This window comes from Danio aesculapii, chromosome 16 (assembly GCF_903798145.1).
Source record: "Danio aesculapii chromosome 16, fDanAes4.1, whole genome shotgun sequence".
Lineage (NCBI taxonomy): Eukaryota > Metazoa > Chordata > Actinopteri > Cypriniformes > Danionidae > Danio > Danio aesculapii.
In genome coordinates, this window is record NC_079450.1 from 11,362,055 (window position 1) to 11,381,106 (window position 19,052).

The 19,052-nt window shown below is 33.3% G+C and overlaps 1 protein-coding gene across 4 annotated transcripts in view; it reads left to right on the forward strand.

Annotated features, from left to right (window-relative positions):
• Window positions 1-19,052, forward strand: part of rgl2 (ral guanine nucleotide dissociation stimulator-like 2) — a 60,257-nt gene that overhangs the window by 19,062 nt on the left and 22,143 nt on the right. For 3 of the 4 annotated variants that reach the window (XM_056476085.1, XM_056476087.1, XM_056476088.1), the window contains 8 exons: window positions 1,233-1,280; window positions 6,343-6,674; window positions 9,289-9,342; window positions 9,431-9,624; window positions 11,974-12,083; window positions 14,653-14,868; window positions 14,953-15,056; window positions 17,876-17,960. In XM_056476085.1, coding sequence (XP_056332060.1) covers window positions 1,233-1,280; window positions 6,343-6,674; window positions 9,289-9,342; window positions 9,431-9,624; window positions 11,974-12,083; window positions 14,653-14,868; window positions 14,953-15,056; window positions 17,876-17,960 — 1,143 coding nt within the window. The remainder of the gene's footprint in view (window positions 1-1,232; window positions 1,281-6,342; window positions 6,675-9,288; window positions 9,343-9,430; window positions 9,625-11,973; window positions 12,084-14,652; window positions 14,869-14,952; window positions 15,057-17,875; window positions 17,961-19,052) is intronic. The other variant, XM_056476086.1, reaches the window with a different exon arrangement.

The following is a 19,052-nucleotide window of genomic DNA, read 5'->3' on the forward strand; positions in this document are numbered from 1 at the left end:
AAGCATCTTGTGTGTTCTGAAACAACCGAGCATTCATGATCCGACGTTATAAACAGCTGCTTTTTTATGCTTTAAGATCTTGGGTTTGTGTTCAAATTTGGACTTGATCTGCATAAGTGATCAGTGTGTGTCAGTCTGTCGGGAAGCTTGTGGATGTTTTCAGACACTTACTCATGATCACTGGGTTTGTTTTTTGGCCTGTTGTCTCATGCATTTTTCATGCTGGAAAATCTGAGCCGGGTAAAACCAAAGCATTCAGATACATGCTTCAGTTTAACAGCTCTAAGTAAAAGCAGGAGTTTGCATAAAGCTAAAGTTTTAGCTGGAGATAACATGTAAATGTTTAGCTTTATCAGAGAGATTAGGGTTTAAATGTCAAGCCAGATATAAAAGCATCTATTGTTTGGAGAGAAAGTGGAGCTTTAGCTTTAGCTGTCTGCAAATAACTGGAACAGTTTAGGATTTTTAAGATAAGAGTTCCCAACTGAAATTAACCTTGACTGGGTTGACCAATAGCATGAGATTTGGGGCGGGGCTATCCATTAATCCAACCACTGGCTGGCCTGGGGAGTGTTCAGGAAACCTGTTGGGCAACAGTCTTATGAATAACGGTTAAACTATTTTTTTGTGTGTGTAAACAGTGTTCACATTCATAATATGTCATGAACTTACAGTTGAAGTCAGAATTATTATCCCCCCTGTTTATTTTATTCCAGAATTTCTGTTTAACAGACAGATTTCTTCAACACATTTCTAAACATAATAGTTTTAATAACTCATTTCTAATAACTGATTTATTTTATCTTTTCCATGATGACAGTAAATAATATTTGACTAGATGTTTTTCAAGATACTTCTATACAGCTTATAGTGACATTTAAAGGCTTAACTAGGTTAATTAGGTTAACTAGGCATGTTAGGGTAATTAGGCAAGTTATTGTATAACGATGGTTTGTTCTGTAGACTATCGGGGAAAAAATATATAGCTTTAATAATGGGCTAATAATGTTGACTTTAAAATGGTTTTTAAAAAATTAAAAACTGCTTTTATTCTACCTGAAATAAAACAAATAAGACTTTCTCCGGAAGAAAAAATATTATCAGACATACTGTAAACATTTCCTTGCTCTGTTAAACATCATTTGGGAAATATTTAAAAAAAGAAGAAAAAAATGAAAGGGGGGCTAATAATTCTGACTTCAACTGTATAGTTTCTGTCTGTGTTTTGTTAGGGGGAGCCGTCCCCAATGAAGACCACATGGTACTGTCCACTTGACCTGGTAAGACTGTATTCATTTTATTCTTATATTTATTATTTTCTTTTTTATAAAAGTAATTTATAATGTGGCACAGTAAACATGGTTTCTGCAGGTTTCGCCAAGTGAATTTAAGACTTTTTAAGAGAATTTTAAGACCATTATGAATGAAATCATGAACTCATACAGAGCTAAACGCTAAGGAGTTTTATAATGGCACAAATGGATTTCTTTTTTAATTTGACCTGTTAAAAATATATAATTTAATACATTTAGTTGTACAATAATACTAATTATTTAATAATAAAAAAGTTACATAATTTAGTTATTTCTTAGCAACAAATTTTAAATAATGTTTCAAAACAAGCAAGCTCTAGTTGTAAACATAAACTTGTTTTCAACATAACCTTTCTTTAAAATAAAATGTAAAAATGTTTTTAAAATTTTAAAAACATTAATAAACTAAATGTATGCACAAATATCTGTCCAGGTCAGTGTCCTCAGCAGCAAACACAGTAATTGGAGAACTATTAAACACATGCTATTGTAAGGAAAATAATTAATTAAAACATTTTGGTAAATAGAGTTAAAACATTTTGAAATAAAAAGTTAGTGACAGAAAAAAGGGCCAGATTGAGTAGCTACACATGAACAAAGGAAAATTAAGACTTGTTTAAAAAAGATTTAAGACCTACAACACAATGTTTCAGCAAACTTAAGACTTTTTAAGGCCTACAATTTTGCTTCTGAGATTTAAGACATTTTAAGACTTTGTAAGACCCCGCGGACACCCTGAGTAAAAGAAGTATGGGATATGTAATGTCCACAGATAATCAAAACTGGAAGTCACTTTCCAAAATAAATAAATAAATAAATCGCATATAATGATGAGAAGCACTGTGATAAAGCCTGTAAGAAACTAGTTCAAATGATGATTTAATTCAATCTATAAAAGCAAAAATAAAAAAACTGCATGTTTTTTTTATTCACATTTAAAAGATTTGATGTTATAAAACAATACAAAGTAAAACATCTTGATGAAAAGCACTGTGTGATGAAGCCTGTCAGAAACCAGTTAGATTGGCGATATAATTCAAGCTATAAAAGCAAACAAAACCTGCACGGGGTTTTCTATTTAAAAGATATGATATTATGATAAACATTTAAAAGATATGATATTATAATATATGGAATTAGCAAGAGTGTCGTCAGTGCCGGGACGTAGGGTTGAGGGGCCCTAGGCGAGAAAAAAAAAGGGCCCACTGGTGTAAAAACAGTGAGAACCTATAATACATATGTAAAAATATTTACTCAGATTTAAACAAATAAGTTTGCAAGCATTGAAAAGTATTGTAAAGTATTGCAAATGAAAGGGCAAGTGTGTTGTACATAAAACAAACTAAATTAAATATAATACAAAGAAATTAAAAAATAAATGAAGAAGGGCACAGATTGGACACCTGTGACGTTATATTACTTAAGACTTTAAAATACTTTTTCAGGTTTATATCTAACGTGAGCAATTTGGAGAGATATGTGGAATCTGTGTAGGACTACAGTACGTCATTCTAGTTCACCCAATAGCCAATCGCAGCCTGTGTTATGCAAAATAGAGTGTGGTGCTGCTGGGTATGTTTATAATATTTCCTGCTTTTATTCATACTGTTGTCGTGTATTAATTATCGTTTTCAGCTATTTGTCATGTATTATTTATACTGAGCTATTCTTTTAATCAAATGTGGAGGTTATTTTTTTCCTCACTGTCGTTGTGAATTGTATCGCGTTTAATGGGGTTGGTGCATTGCACAATGCGCATTGTACATAGTTTATACGTAAACGCTCATCCTTGTGCTTACATTCACAGTAAATATACAAGAGCAGCATTCATGGGGCCCTCCAAGTAATGCGGAGCCCTAGGAGACTGCCTATATTGCCTGTTGGACGGGCTGGCAGTGAGTGTCGTTTTCAATGCATGAATGTGATCGCAAACATGATATTGATTTGATACAGAAGTTCAAGAAACTGTCAGGATCCAGCCCTTACAGCCCTATCATTCCTGTCTATGTTGAATGTCTCTTTGTTTTGTGTATTAGCACATGGATGTCTTTTTTGTTGTGTTGGCCATGTGCAAAAACTGTTATCTGCGCATTGATGGATTTGCTCTTCAGTGTTTAGACTTTCAGCAGTGGAAAATTAAAACACACTGAAATGAACTCAATTGAACTTAAACTCTGAAATCACTTTAACTCTGACTGACACAGTTTCAATTTACTGTTAAGTTTTAATTTAAATGTTAAGCTGCTTTGAAACAATCTACATTGTAAAAGCACGATGGAAATAAAGATGAATTGAATTATCTTCAGCCCATCTTTATTGTTTGGTTTCCCTCTCATTATTTACCACTGAATAAAAACAAGTGGTGGAGCTACATAGTCAGCAATGTAATAGTAGACGTTGATTTTCTTCTCTGGAGGCGGAGTTTAGCCATCATAAACGGGCTCATTTACAATCTGTTGTTTTGCAGGCTTTCTTCAATCTAAGCCATTTCTAGACTAATAATAACTTTTTGAGTTCTGAATCTTACCTAATACTTTTATAGTGTACTGCTCTCTAAAATGTCAAAAGATCAAAGGAATTATGATTTCTCATTTCATGACCCCTTTAAAGTCTGCCTGAACTAGAAAGTTGCAGAGACTTCTCTTTCAGTATGTTGATGTACTTACAACTGAAACTAAATGTGCAGTAGGGGGTGGGGTTTTACTTTTGCGTATCATTTCCTCATAGCAAACTAATGTTAAAAGGGGCGTGGTTCTAAAATATTGTGGCTGAAGCATCAAACTGACGTAAGCAGAGAAGGAACGACACTTCAATCGTAGAAGCAAGTGTGCAGACTTTGATTGAAGATTCCACACTGAACTGAGCTAAACTGAACTGAACTTAAACACTACAAACTGAACTACACTGTTCCAATTTACTATGACCTCTTATGTGAAGCTGCTTTGACACAATCTACATTATATAAGCGCTATACAAATAAAGGTGAATTGAATTGAATTGAAAGATTCCGAAACAAACATTTTATTCAAGTGGATTAACTTGTACAGATTAATTATTCAACTTCGGCCACATACAAATTGCAACTTTCTGAAAACTTTAGCCTCATGATGTCACCGTGCATGCTGTTTTCCCCCCTCTGATTGGCCAACACCATATTCTGCATTGTTCCGCCACTTAAAAACGAAAGCAGGGAAAACTTCATTTATAAAAATACATGTGTGTTGTGTGGACATGGGCTAAATGTGCACTAGCAAAATAAACATTGTAATTTTTGATTTCACACAGACTTTAATTAACCTGACAGGCCTACCCAGAACTCTCCAGAGCAGTTTTCTCAATCCCAGTCCTTGCGCCACTAAAATGCCATTTGAAGCAAACATTCTCCCTTCCAACTGAAATAATGGCAAAACATTCTGTAGAGTCCACTTTGCAGGGCACCTGTTGTCGAATTAGAACAAGTGTCTGATGTAGAAAGTGAGATAAGACTTTACTATAAGGTTGTATTAGTTTATGTTAGGTTTCCTCCGGGTGCTCCGGTTTCCTCCACAGTCCAAAGACATGTGGTGTAGGTGAAATTTTCTGTAGTGTATGTGTTTGACTAAGTATATATGGATGTTTCCCAGTGATGGGTTGCAGCTGGAAGGGCATCCACTGCATAAAAATATACTGGATAAGTTGGCGGTTCATTCCGCTGTGGCGACCCCTGATTCATAAATGGAATAAGCTGAAAAGAAAATGAATGAATGAATGAATGGATTGATAGTTTGGTGCCCCCTAGTGTTTAAAACATGCAGGCGTTTTCTTTATTTTGTCCTTGCACAGCTACCATAGTTCAGCAGAATATGGCTGATGCTGCTACGGTTTTGTCTGCAGTATATTGCCCTGTGTTTCATGCGATGTTATTTGATTTGTTTCTCAAAATAAAGATACACTGAGAACCACTTTTGGAAGGTACTGTTGCTTTGAGTTGGTGATGATTGCAAAAAACACAACACAGAGGTCAACAATCGTTACACTGGTGTCGTGACCTGGATGGGAGTGAGGTTTAGGGGGTGAGTGTAATGGAGGCCAGCTAGTGAAGTGCTTTGCAGGTAAAACCTCACTCCTCTGACATCTAAAGGTGCTCTAGCGACTGAGGCCATAGTTTTTAGCCTCCCTGGTGGAGCAACCGACTCCCATGCGGAAAGTCTAATAAAAACTAAACAGAAGTCATTTCAAAATATAGAAACTAATAAAAACTAGTAAATCTGCCTCTGAAACTAGTTAAAACTAACTGAATTTAAAAACAAAAAGTCAAAACGAAATAGAAACTAAAACTAATGAAAAATCCAAAACTATTATAACCTTGGTTGAGTGGTGTAGGACCAGCAGGGTTGCATTAACATGAACAAACACTGAACAATACATCTATTACAGTATTTGTTTATGTTAGTTAATGAAAAGCAGTTGTTCATTGTTAGTTTATGTTAACTCAAGGTGCATTATCTAATGTTAACAAGCATGAGTTTGGATGTTAATGATGAATTAGCATATGTTAAACTACGATGAGCTGCACCGGCTCAGAACAAGACAAAACATAGTGTTAGGATGAGTTGTACGAAACTGATATATGAAGTACTAAGTTATTCTCTTCAGAGATTTTTAAAATTAGTTTATATCTTATATAACTATATTTTTATGAAATTATAAAAGCTTGTTTATCATGTTAGGATTTTATAGTGTTTGTATAGGGATGTTTTTATGTTCTTGTTGGGTCTGTTGCAACTTAATTTCGTTCTGCATTAAAATTTTATTGTGATGTTTTGAATGACAGAATAAAGGAAACTGAACTAAATGCTGTACATGTATTGTTCATAATTAGTTGACGTTAGTGAATACATTAATGAAACCAGAAGAGAAACATAAGAAATGTGTAGCGCGAAGACCAGTATTGAGAAACGCTGCTCTAGCACTTGCGATGAATAACTTCAAGTCATAAAAATCTAAAAACAAAAGAGTGTTTACTTACTCTGATGTTTCTCTTGTTCAGTCCACTGTGTCTGAAATGGCGGAGGAAGGCATCATCTACACTGTGGTGGTCAAACAGGGGCCTGGTTCCCCCACCAGCCCTCAGGTGAGTCTCGTCTTTCTGAGAAACACTCTAACCCAGATTAGCTATTTGTTTTGTCTTAACGTCTTCACGGGTTTCTTCCAGTCTGCAGTGGGCCGTTCTCAGCACGTCAAAGCCGGAACCGAGGAGAAGCTGGTACTGCATCTCCTTCACTCCTTCTCCATGGGCGACTCGTCATTCATCTCCATCTTCCTCTCCACCTATCGCTCCTTCACCTCCACCCAGAGAGTGCTGGACATCCTCATATGCAGGTACAGCAACTGCAGCCACAGTAGAAAGCCATTGCATTTCATATATCAACAGTGTTGGGTAAAATGTTACATATTACAATGTTGAGCCTATATTAATCTTTAAAGAAATAACAACAAATTAAAATAGTGCAAAAACAACACATGCTTTCGCATCACTTTCCTTAAAAGTAACTATGTAACACGGTTATTTTAAAAAAGTGATTTAGGATTGTAATATGTTCCTTTTAAAAGTAACTTTACCCAACACTGTATATCAAATATTGAGAATTTTAATTGATGTTTTATTTTATTGGTGATCTTTAATGCTGAATTTTAGGAAACATATACATTAAGATGAGTTGCATGAGCTGTTCTTGTTTTGTGACTTTCTACTCAAACGTGTAAATACTGTACACTCTAAATAAAGGGTTGTTGTAACAAAACATTGGGTCAAAAATGGACCAAACCGTTGGATCATTTAAATTTAATGTCAAAAAAATTTACCCAACACTGGGTTTGTCCATATTTCAGTCAATGTTGGGTTATGACATCCAACCATTTTTAGTGTACTATAAATGTCTACTTAAAAAATAAAGTAAAAGTTTGTTAATTGTATGTACAGTTGAAGTCAGAATTATTAGCTCCCTGTTGATTTTATTTAACAAAGAGATTTTTTTCAGCACATTTCTAAATATAATAGTTTTAATAACTCATTTCTAATAACTGATTTATTTTATCTTTGCCATGATGACAGTAAATAATATTTCACTAGATATTTTTCAAGACACTTCTATACAGCTTAAAGTGACATTTAAAGGCTTAACTAGGTTAATTAGGTTAACTAGGCAGGTTTTTAGTTTGATCTTTGTATCACACCAAAAATAATATGCATACAATGCTGTAAATTCTTAAACTGAAACAAAATATATGAAAAAATATAAGTAGTGTGAAAAATATAATTCATTCATTCATTCATTCATTCATTTTCCTTCGGCTTAGTCCCATTATTCATCAGGGGTTGCCACAATAGAATGAACCACCAACTTATCCAGCATATGTTTTACACAGCAGATGCCTTTCTAGCTGCAACACCCACACACACTCATTCACAAACATACACTAAAGCCAATTTAGTTTATTCAATTAACCTATAGCACATGTCTTTGGGCTGTGGGGGAAACTGGAGCACCCAGAGCAAACCCACGCCAACATGGGCAGAACATGCAAACTCTATACAGAAATGCCAACTGACACAGCCGGGCATAATTAATATTTTAATATTTATAATTTAAAATATAATAATAATATTAATATTAATACAAGCAAAATTAGTATTTTCTTGAATTTATTATTAATAAAAACTAAAACTTAATAAAAAATGAATTAACAGTTTAAAAAGTAAATGTGTTATTAGTTACAAAGTTTCAAATAAATAAATAATTATTTATATAAAACAAACTAAAAACTTTATAGATATTGAACTAAATTAAACTAATAAAAACAGCAGAAGTATAACAACATGATTGATTTATGAATTTGAACAGAATAAAAAACGTCTAGGTGAACTATCATTTGATACACATAATCAAAAGTTATTCATAAAACTAAAAACTAGAAATATATAGACATGCTAATGAAAAATAAGTTAATAATAAGAAAAAAATAAGAAAATGAACATACAAACTTCATTCAAAATTAACTTTCCATAGCTTATTAATATTTAATATATAAAGACGTTTTAAACAAATATTAGTCACTAATAAAACCTGCACAGACATTCTACACTAAAATTAAAAATGAAAATCGAAAACATATCATTATATCTAATTAAAAAATTAAATACATATTTGCAATAAAGTAATTAGTATCAATAAAATTCAAACTAAATAGACAAATACTTTAAACTAATTATTAAAACTAATAAAATAATAAAACAGAGAGAAAATACCAAAAATGCCAAAAGTAACTACAATCCAGAATTAATTAATTATTATCTAAATATAATAATAATAATGATGATAATAATAATAATAATAATAATAATAATAATAATAATAATAATAATAATAATAAAAATAATAAGAAGAATAAGAAGGGCCTCATGGTAGCACAGTGGGTAGCACGATCGCCTCAGAGCAAGGATGTCTCTGGTTTGAGCCAGGGCTGGGTCATTTGGCATTTCTGTGAGGAGTTTGCATGTTCTCTCCATTTGCGTGGGTTTCCTCCGGGTGATCCGGTTTCCCCCACAAGTCCAAGACTTGCGCTACAGGTGAATTGAATAAACTAAATTGGCTGTGGTGTATGTGTATGGGTGTTTCCCAGCATTGGGTTGTGGCTAGAAGGGCATCCGCTGCATAAAAAAATAAATGCTGGATAAGTTGGCGGTTCCTTTTGCTATGGCGACCCGTGATTAATAAAGGGGCTAAGCTGAAAAGAAAATGAATGAATTAATTAATTAATTAATTAATTAATTAATAATAATAATAATAATAATAATAATAATAATAATAATAATTATTATTATTATTATTATTATTATTATTATTATTATTATTATTATTACTGCAATAATAATTATTTGCATTTATTACTGTCTATTAGCCATTAATCCCCATATTTATATATATTTTTTTAGGTTGGAAAATCCTCCTGGGGAGACTCACAGCAATAGCCGTCAGATGTTTAACAAGTATGCACTACAGCAGACACACATCAGGTGTATATAAATGATTCATGTGCGTTTGTGTGGTGGTGAAATGCTGATCTGCTGTGTTCAGAGCGGTGTGTACCGTGTTCAGCACATGGATGACTGACTATCCTGAAGATTTCCGTTCTCTGAGCGACCCGTCCCGTCTGCTGCGTCTGGCCCCGCTTCTGCCGACAGACTCTTCAGGGGCTGAAATCAAGAGCCGACTGTTGCGTATCTCAGAGGAGCTGAGCGAGAAAACCCTGCTGTCTGCATCGCTCTCAGGTCAGCACATCTGTCACAGACAAAAACAGAGATTGTGTGTGAAAATATGTTTCTTTTGGTGGTAGGAATAAGTTACTATAGACCATTTCATTGTGGTGATGTCAAAAGCCCATGAACATTTCCTGTTTGCTATCAAACTATTTCATAATAGGCAGTTCGATCATAACGTCATGTTAAAAAAACTATCATAGCATTATTTATCAATGTGTGGCTCTTTTAAAAGCTTTAGAAATTAAAAATGTAAAACGGGAAATTCGTTGGAAGCATTGTTTTTGTTTACATACCCCAAATAGTCTATATGGTGTTCTGGAGTTCTGAAATATGGAGGCAAAAGGTAAAAATATTAGCTGGTGTCAACATAGAGATTTCCCATACTGTCATTTTTGATGGATGATAATTTGAGCTTATCATATTTATATTCAGGTTCCCATATTTATGTAAAATCTTGTCTTTTAAAAGTTTTATTTAGACAAAAACACAACAAAATTATTTTAAAAAATCAGTGAGAATAAATTAATTAATTCATGTAAAAGTATATTATTTGCATTAAATATAAATGATTTAAAAAAACTATTAAGACAAAAATACAACAATATTTTATTTAAAAGGCATTAAAATGAATGAATTAATGTATTAGTATACGATTTACATTTAACTATATAAAGTGCTTTTTAAAGTTATCTATATAGTCAATATCAGTGAAATGTTTTTGATTGATTTAAAAAACTCAACAAAATCATTAGAAAGTAATTATTAATTAATAAATACATTCTAAATTGATGTAATAGTATATTATTTACAATAAACTATATAGTTTTAAAAGTCTTAAAGTTATTTATATAATCGATATATTTTTTAATGACAAAAACAAAACATAATTATTATTATTTAAAAGATTCATTAAAAAACTAAATGTAATACTGTATTATTAACATTAAAGTTTTAAAGGTGTTATTTATATAGTCAATATCAATATTTAGGACACAACAAAACTATTAAAATGTACTATTTTTTATAAATAAATACCTTTTAAATTAATTTATTAATATATTATTTATATTAAACTATATAAAGTTTTAAATGTGATGAAGTTATTTACATAGTCAATATCGATTACCTTTTTAAAGATTTAAAAAAGTGTAAAAAACAACAAAAATATTTTTTTAAATTATTAAATAATAATAACTATTATTAACATTAAAGTAGATAAAGTTTTAATGGTGTTAAAAAATTATATATATATATATATATATATATATATATATATATATATATATATATATATATAAATATAAAAAAGTATTTTTTATAAATCAATTCTAAGTGAATGCATTAGTATATTATTTACATTAAACTACACAAAGTTTTAAAAGTGTTAAGTTATTTATATAGTCGATATCATTCAAATATTTTATGGGATTTAAAAAAAAGACAAAACACATCAAAATTATTAAAAATATTATATTTTTATAAATAAATACATTCTAAATTAATGTATCCGTATATCATTTACATTTAACTAAAGTTCTAAAATTGTTATTTTAAAGTTATTTATACAGTTTATATCATTCGAGTATTTTAATGATTTTAAAAGAATTAAGACAAAATCATTAAAAACTAATAAAGTAATAATAATAATAATAATAATAATAATAATAATATCTACATTAATGTAATAGTATATCATTAACATTAAACTAGATTAAGCTTTAAAGGTGTTAAAGTTATTAATACAGTAAATATTGATTAAGTGTTTATGAATGATTAAAAAATTAGGACAGAAACACAATAAAAGAATTATTACAAATAAATAATATAAAAATAAATGAATAAAATGAAATGAAATGTAATAGAAAATTGTTAATATTAAACTAGAACATTTAAAAAATGTTAATGTAATTTATATAGTCAATATCAATAAATTAATTGATTTAAAAATTATACAACAAAATTATGAAAAAATTATAAATAATAAATAAATTCAAAATAAAAGTAAAAGTTTATTATTGATATTAAACTAAATAAAGTTTTTAAAAGTTATTTATTTAGTCAGAAGCAATCAAGTATTTTAAAAAGATTAAAACAACTTAGACAAAAATACGACCAAATTAATAAAACATAAATAACTAAAATAAATAACTTTGACACTTTTAAAATTCAAACAAATTACTACATTTATTGAATTCATTTATATTTTATTATTTTGTCATAATTTTTTTATCAACTAAAAACCACACAGTAAATATTTATGCAAATGTCTGCTAATCCTAAACTCTGACTGCAGGTTTTATAGACACGTTGCTTTGCATGTAGTCGATTTTGCTCAGGTCATTCACTTTTCTCCTACAGATCCTACCAAAAGTGTGTTGTCTCCTCCGAACCCCTCAGACTTCGACGCCACCAGCATCCTGGGATTTCCATCTAGTGTGATCGCAGAGCAGCTCACCAGGATTGAGACAGTGAGTCTGCCATGCATTTGAACCAAGAAAAAACACTTTAAAGTCCACCTGAAATGTAAACAAATGGTCTTAAGGTTATCTATAAGCTATCCATAATTGGAATTACATCAATGGAATTTAATGCAGTGCTTCTTGTGTGGTGTGAGATAGGGCTGCACGATATTAGAGAAATCCCACATTGGGATATTTAGCTTATCTGCGATAAATATTGCGATATACCGTATATAACATTTCACCAGATGACTTGAAAACTGCTATTCGGAAGGAATTTATTAAATGAAATTGATTGGGATAATTTTGTAGTGAAGTTACTTATGCATAAAATGTAATAAATTACAAGCAAAGATACAGTAAATACAAAAGAGCAACAACTAAGGTGTGATTAAATAGTGTTTTATGCTTTTGAGGGCAGTCAAATAGTATTCAGGTACAGTTTGAATAATCAATGTAAAATAAGTCTTTATTGTATAAATAATTCAATAAAATTATACATTATTAAAGTTACAAAGGGGTGAAATTCCTTGTGCCTGAATACATTGAACTCTGTTAGGCCTTAAAAACGTGTGCAAATGATAAACTTTCGCTTCATTATGGTTAAAATCTGCAATAACTACACAATTCTCATGTGTTCTGAAGTGTTTCTCCTAGTCAACTATAATCATATCTCAACATTGCACGTCCTGTTATGTGACTTGCTGATATCCACATTGCAATATCGATGCTGAAACGATATATTGTGCAGCCCTGAGACCCATATTATATTGTGTCTCGATCAGACAGTGAAGATGGAAACACCCGAGTGGGTTTATTCCAAATTAAAAGTCTCAGTGCGTATAGTCTGTTACCTGAAACAAAGACACGCATTCTAAGAAACTTCAGGGGCCCTTTAAGAAAAACATGTCTGTGTTTTGATGTCACATTTAGGCCTTAATCACGCGAACACGCTTTTTGTGTTGAGAGGCGCCTTTTTTTAATGGTTTTCTAATGGCAGTGAGAGGTTTGCGTGCTGCTTATGCACCCTGTGTGCCTTGTGTTTTTGCATTCTGTGCGCCTGCAGTTGAAAGAAAGTCAACTCTAAGTGGAAAAAGCACCCTCATCAGTCGTGTCTCTTTAATTCTCCAATCAAATGAAAGCAGAGGCGGGGTTTCCATAGGGTATATGCCGAAGCATGCTAATAGAACTTTGAATTTGCCAGTAACCTGGGTTAAGCGCTTCTGATCAACTGTATGCCAATGCAAAAATCGGCGCATTTAAGGTCAGTTTTCTTTAAAAATCTGCGATCTCCACTGGCTGAGTGATATCTGATATAAAGTGGGTCTTAGACTGTACGAGAAGCACTGCATTAAATTATATTTCCCCCATGTCTTTATAATATGAGCATTTATTTTACCAAATTATATTCAATGGAGCTTCTGCGCTAGCCTGCCGATTCTGACAGGTGCATGCGAGTAAACAGCTTTTTGTCTCGTTTTACGCTTGAACAACTAAATGAATGCCAAAGTTTATTTAACTGATTGTATTTTAATTACATTACAACATCAATGCTGTAAAATAAACCATATAAAATGGAAAAAGATTCACAATAACAGGTCACCGTAAGTTTGTCAGTATGGGAAACACACTAGCTCGGCATATACCCAATTGAGGTGACAGCAGTGTGTTGTCAAGATGGCTACGGAGACTTTTAAAGGTGCGGTATGCAAGTTTGATACCCAGTGGCTGAACTAGGTATTGCATTCCTTGATCAAAACACACACAAGCGCAGGTTGCCAGATTGATGACCAACAGGAGTGTGCCTGACTATCGAGCCTAAAGGCTGATTTAGGCTGATTTAAATCGTTTTCTAAATAAAAGCAACGGCACGCGATAGAAGGAATTACAAGGTTACCTGCTCACCTAATGTTTACGTCTATAATATTTATATTATTTGCTAATTAATAACCTCATGTGGAACTCTGAATGGTGTCTCATTTCGGAGTCTGCTACTGTCTGCTGGAGGTTGAATTTCGGTCATGGATGTATGCTTTGAGAGCCTTGCTGACTAAATGAATGAAACACGCCGTTTTTCACCAAGGCAGCCCGGGGTGCTGAAATATAATTGGCTAAAATGGCATTGGGTGGGTTAAAAGAACCAAAACAAAGACAGCCGTTCTGGCACTTAACGAACATGTGCAAAGCAGAATATCTGACTTCAGCATTGTTTTTTAGATAAACATGTTCACTTAGCATGTTTCTTAAATATCTGCAAACATATTATGGTATTTTTATGCTTAAGAAGAGTCGAAAACTTACATACAGCACCTTTAAAAATGGAGGACAGACTATTGGTCTATTCAAGTTATCTGGAACTGTAAGACTTCCCAAATCTTGAATATCACAATATAATTAAATATTACAATTATAACAGTATCAACAGCAGTGATTGCCTAGCATCATTAAAAGCACAGAGCACTTATCAACAAAAAAGGCAGTGCATTTCACCTTGCATTCTCAGAATGGAAATGTGCATTCGGTGTGATCGGGCCATTAGCCTCTCCATAACAAACTAAATGTTTTGTTTGGCCTGTAGGATCTGTTTCTGAAGCTGGTGCCCCATCACTGCCTGGGCTCTCTGTGGTCTCAGAGAGATAAGAAGGGCCAGGAAGGAGCATGTTGGTCCGTCAGAGCAACTATCAAGCAGTTTAATCGCTTGGCTAATGCCGTCACGGCCTCGTGTCTGTGGATCACAGCTCTGAAGAGCCAGCAGAGGGCCAGACTTCTGGAGAAGTGGATCAGCGTTGCAGAGGTCAGAGCCTACTGTAAACTCAGTTACACACAGATTGTCAGTTCATAAGGGAGGATTGAACTATGAGCGTGTGGTTTATTACAGGCCTGCAGAACCAGGAAGAACTTCTCATCGCTGTACGCCATCCTCTCAGCGCTGCAGAGCAACCCCATTCACAGACTGAGGAAGACCTGGCAGGAGACAGACAGGTATCTGCTCTTAGTTAGCATTTATTTGTGGTGCGGTACAACACTCCAAAAACATATTTTTGCAGTTTGTTCAAACTACTTATTTAAAATGAGCTCAAACAACACAATTCTTGAGTTTTTTTGGGGACAGCTTAATTGTTTTATGTTCAACCAACTTAAAATTGTAAAAACCATTAAGTCATAGGTCTCGAACTCAACTCCTGGAGGGCCGCAGCTCTACAGTTTTGCTCTAACCCTGATCAAACACAGCTGATCCAACCAATGTTCATGACTCTTTTGAACACCTTGATTATTCAGATCAGCTGTGTTTGATAGGGTTGGAGCAAAGCTGTGCAGAGCTGCGGCCCTCCAGGAGCTTAGTTTGAGATCTGTGACTTAAGGTAACTTAATCAATTTGCAGTGGGATGACATGAAGGGGTTGTGTGGAACCCAGTATTTTTACAGTGTATTTAATTATGTATACATTATTTGAATTATTAATTAAAAAGTAATTCATTTAAATTAAGTATATAATTAGTTCATAAAATATGAAATATTGGGCGACGCAGTTGTGCAGTAGGTAGTGCTGTCGCCTTACAGCAAGAAGGTCACTGATTCGAGCCTTGGCTGGGTCAGTTGGCGTTTCTGTGTGTAGTTTGCATGTTCTCCCTGCATTCGCATGGGTTTCCTCCAGGTGCTCAGGTTTCCCCCACAGTCCAAAGACATGCGGTACAGGTGAATTTGGTAGGCTAAATTGTCTGTAGTGTATGAGTGTGAATGAGAGTGTATGGATGTTTCCCAAAGATACTGTAAAACATAATTTTCCCAAAACATACTGTATGCTGGATAAGTTGGCGGTTCATTCTGCTGTGGCGACCCCGGATTAATAAAGGGACTAAGCCGAAAAGAAAATTAATGAATGAATAAGTAATATACAAATCATTTCAAATGAAACATTTTAAAGATTTTTGTTAAATAATAATTTTATTTTAGTATAAATCCATCAGTTAAATCTATTTTAAGGTGAAATATCTCAGAAATTTCCAAAATATATTTATAAATATATTTAATTTAATATAACTTTATATACAGTTGAAGTCAAAATTATAAACCCCACTGTAAATTGCTTTTCCTTTTAAATATTTCCCAAATTATGTTTAATAGAGTTAAGAATTTTACACCGTATTTCCTATAATATTTTTTTCTTCTGGACAAAGTCTTATTTGTTTTTCGGCTAGAATATTTTAAAACCATTTTAAGGTCAATATTATTAGCCCCCTTAAGCTATATATCTGTTTGATGTTCTACAGAACAAACCACTGTTATACACTGACTTGCCTAATTACCATAACTTGCCTAATTAACCTAGTTAAGCCTTTAAATGTCACTATAAGCTGAATACTAGTATCTTAAAAATATCTAGTGAAATATTATATACTGTTATCATGGCAAAAATAAAAGACATTAGAAATTAGTCATTAAAACTGTTATGTTTAAAAATGTCTTGAAAAAAATCTCTCTGTTAAACACAAATTGGGGAAAAATATATGAAGGGGGTCTAATAATTCTTACTTCAACTGTATTTATGTATGACATAGGGCTGGGAGATATGGCAAAAATGCAATCTCGATAACTATTTTTCATATTGAACGATAATGATGTATATTTTGATATCAGTTGTTTATGCTTCCAGATTTAAAAGAGTATCCCAATGATGACTGAAACCAAAAAATTAGAGGGTCCATTACATGGTATAAAATATTGTATAACATATTTTCAACCAATAAATCTCTAATGGGGGGCTATATGCACACAGACTTTTTATTTTCAGCCAGGCAGCCTAAAAGCTTCCAGAGAACTGTCTTTCCATTACAAAATTGTCACGTTTAAGATCTGATTTCTTTAAAAATCAGCGCTCTTCACTGCCTGTTAGATATAGGATACGAAGTGGGTCTCAGACCGGACAAGAAGCACTGCATTAAATTCCATTTCCCCCCGTGCCATGTCTGTAAATATGACAGGTTATTTTACCCCAGTATTTGGAATTTCTGTGGTAGCCTGTTGCTACTAAAGGTGTAAGTGGCCTTTCATCTCGTTTTACGCTTCAACAACTATATGAATGCTTAAGTCTGTTTAACAGAATGTATTGTAATTACATTACAACATCGATGCTGTAAAAACAACCTTGTGAAATTGAAAATAGTCACATTAAGCTTTCACCGGAAGTTTATCGTTGGCTTTATAACTCTAGCTGTGCATATAACCCATATCAACACACTTTAAGATTCTCATTGTTGCACCTTTCTGCTCTGTGATTGGCTCTTAGATCAATATGGATCAAAAAGTCCAGAGAGTTTATCATTGTTATTGACAAAGTTTATCACAATTTGATATAATATGAAGTCACGCTTTATTTTGATGGTCCGTTTGTTTAATTTAAGTTACATTGCAACTAATTCTCATTAGATTATAAGTAGACTGTTAGGTTAGGGTTAGGGTTAGTGTAGTGTACTTGCAAAGTTTCTTATAGTCAGTTAAATGTCTGTTGAAGGAGCATATCAACAGATATTAAGCAGACAGCCTACTAATACTCAAATGGACCATCAAAATAAAGGGTTACCTAATATCGTTTTTTTGGCCCAGCCCTAGAACATAATTTTATTACAATAAAAAAATTTTTCTTCTCGTTTTATAAACAATTTTCTAGTGTAATTTTATCTGTAACAATAGTCATGGCTACACTCATAATTCCAATTTGCATTTAAAACGTGATGCATTCTCCATAAGAATGATGCCTTAATGTTAACAAAAACCTAATGTCTGTTCCTCTACACTGACAGAGAAGCTGTGAAGAGATACGAGGAGCTTTCTGACATCTTCTCAGAGAAAGACAACTATTCTCAGAGCCGAGAGCTGCTCAAAGAGGTCAGTCACAGCAGCACACAAAGCTGCTAATTCACACTAGTGTACAGCTAATGTTATTAGAGAGCATGGCCATGCACTGATGGGGAAATAGCAGGTCAATCGATGCTGCACTGCATCAGGTCAACAGGGCCTGAAGAGAGGAACTAATGGCGGCTTATCTCTTGTCATGCAAAAACACAACCTCATACTGTAAACATGTACAATGTGACTGTACACACTATAATCTATCACTCTGCTTTAAATGTCTCATGTTAGGTTTTTTTTACACATTCAGCTTTGATAAATTTGTGTTAAAACCAGCACAATGGGATTATTTTACAACAACCTTGCTGAAAAATCCAGCTTAAACCAGCCTAGGCTGGTTTGCTGGTTTTAGCTGGTCAACCAGCCTGGTTTTAGAAGGATTTTGACAATTTTCTGCCATTTCCAGCCTGGTCTTAGCTGGTCAGGCTGGGAGATAACCAGCTAAAATCAGCTTGACCAGACTAGCCAGGCTGTGAGCCCAGCCAAAACCAACTACCTCCAGCTTAAACCAAGCTGGTCAAGCTGGTTTTAGCAGGCCATTTCCTAGCCTGATGAGCTAAGACCAGGCTGAAAATGGCTGGAAGTGACAAACTACAAGCTTTCCCTGTTTATATCAGTTTATTATCTTCTAAAGGTGAAAATTGTCATTGTTTTCTACCACACTAGCTTATAGATATTCTTGAAGACTAACATACTGATACTAACATCTAAAAAACTACACTGGAGTTTAAAGGGAATTTGTCTTAACCACGAATGCTTGTCTTGCAATAACTCTGTTATACACATCACCCGTGCTGTTTTCTTTCTGTTAAGCGAGTTGAGACGTTCCCTTATCGAGTCGATTCTGACATTATTATGGATGACCAATAACACTTGTCTGGGATCACGTAGAGCCTGCACTGAAACTGCAACTTCATATGGATGCACTCCTGTGCAGATGTGCTATCAACACATTTTGTATATTAGTTTGATTAAATGGTTTTTTTTTACAATCCTGCAAATCTTTTATCTAAAACTTTTTATTTAGGTGAAAATGCTTCATTTTGAGCATCATTTGCTCATTTAAGG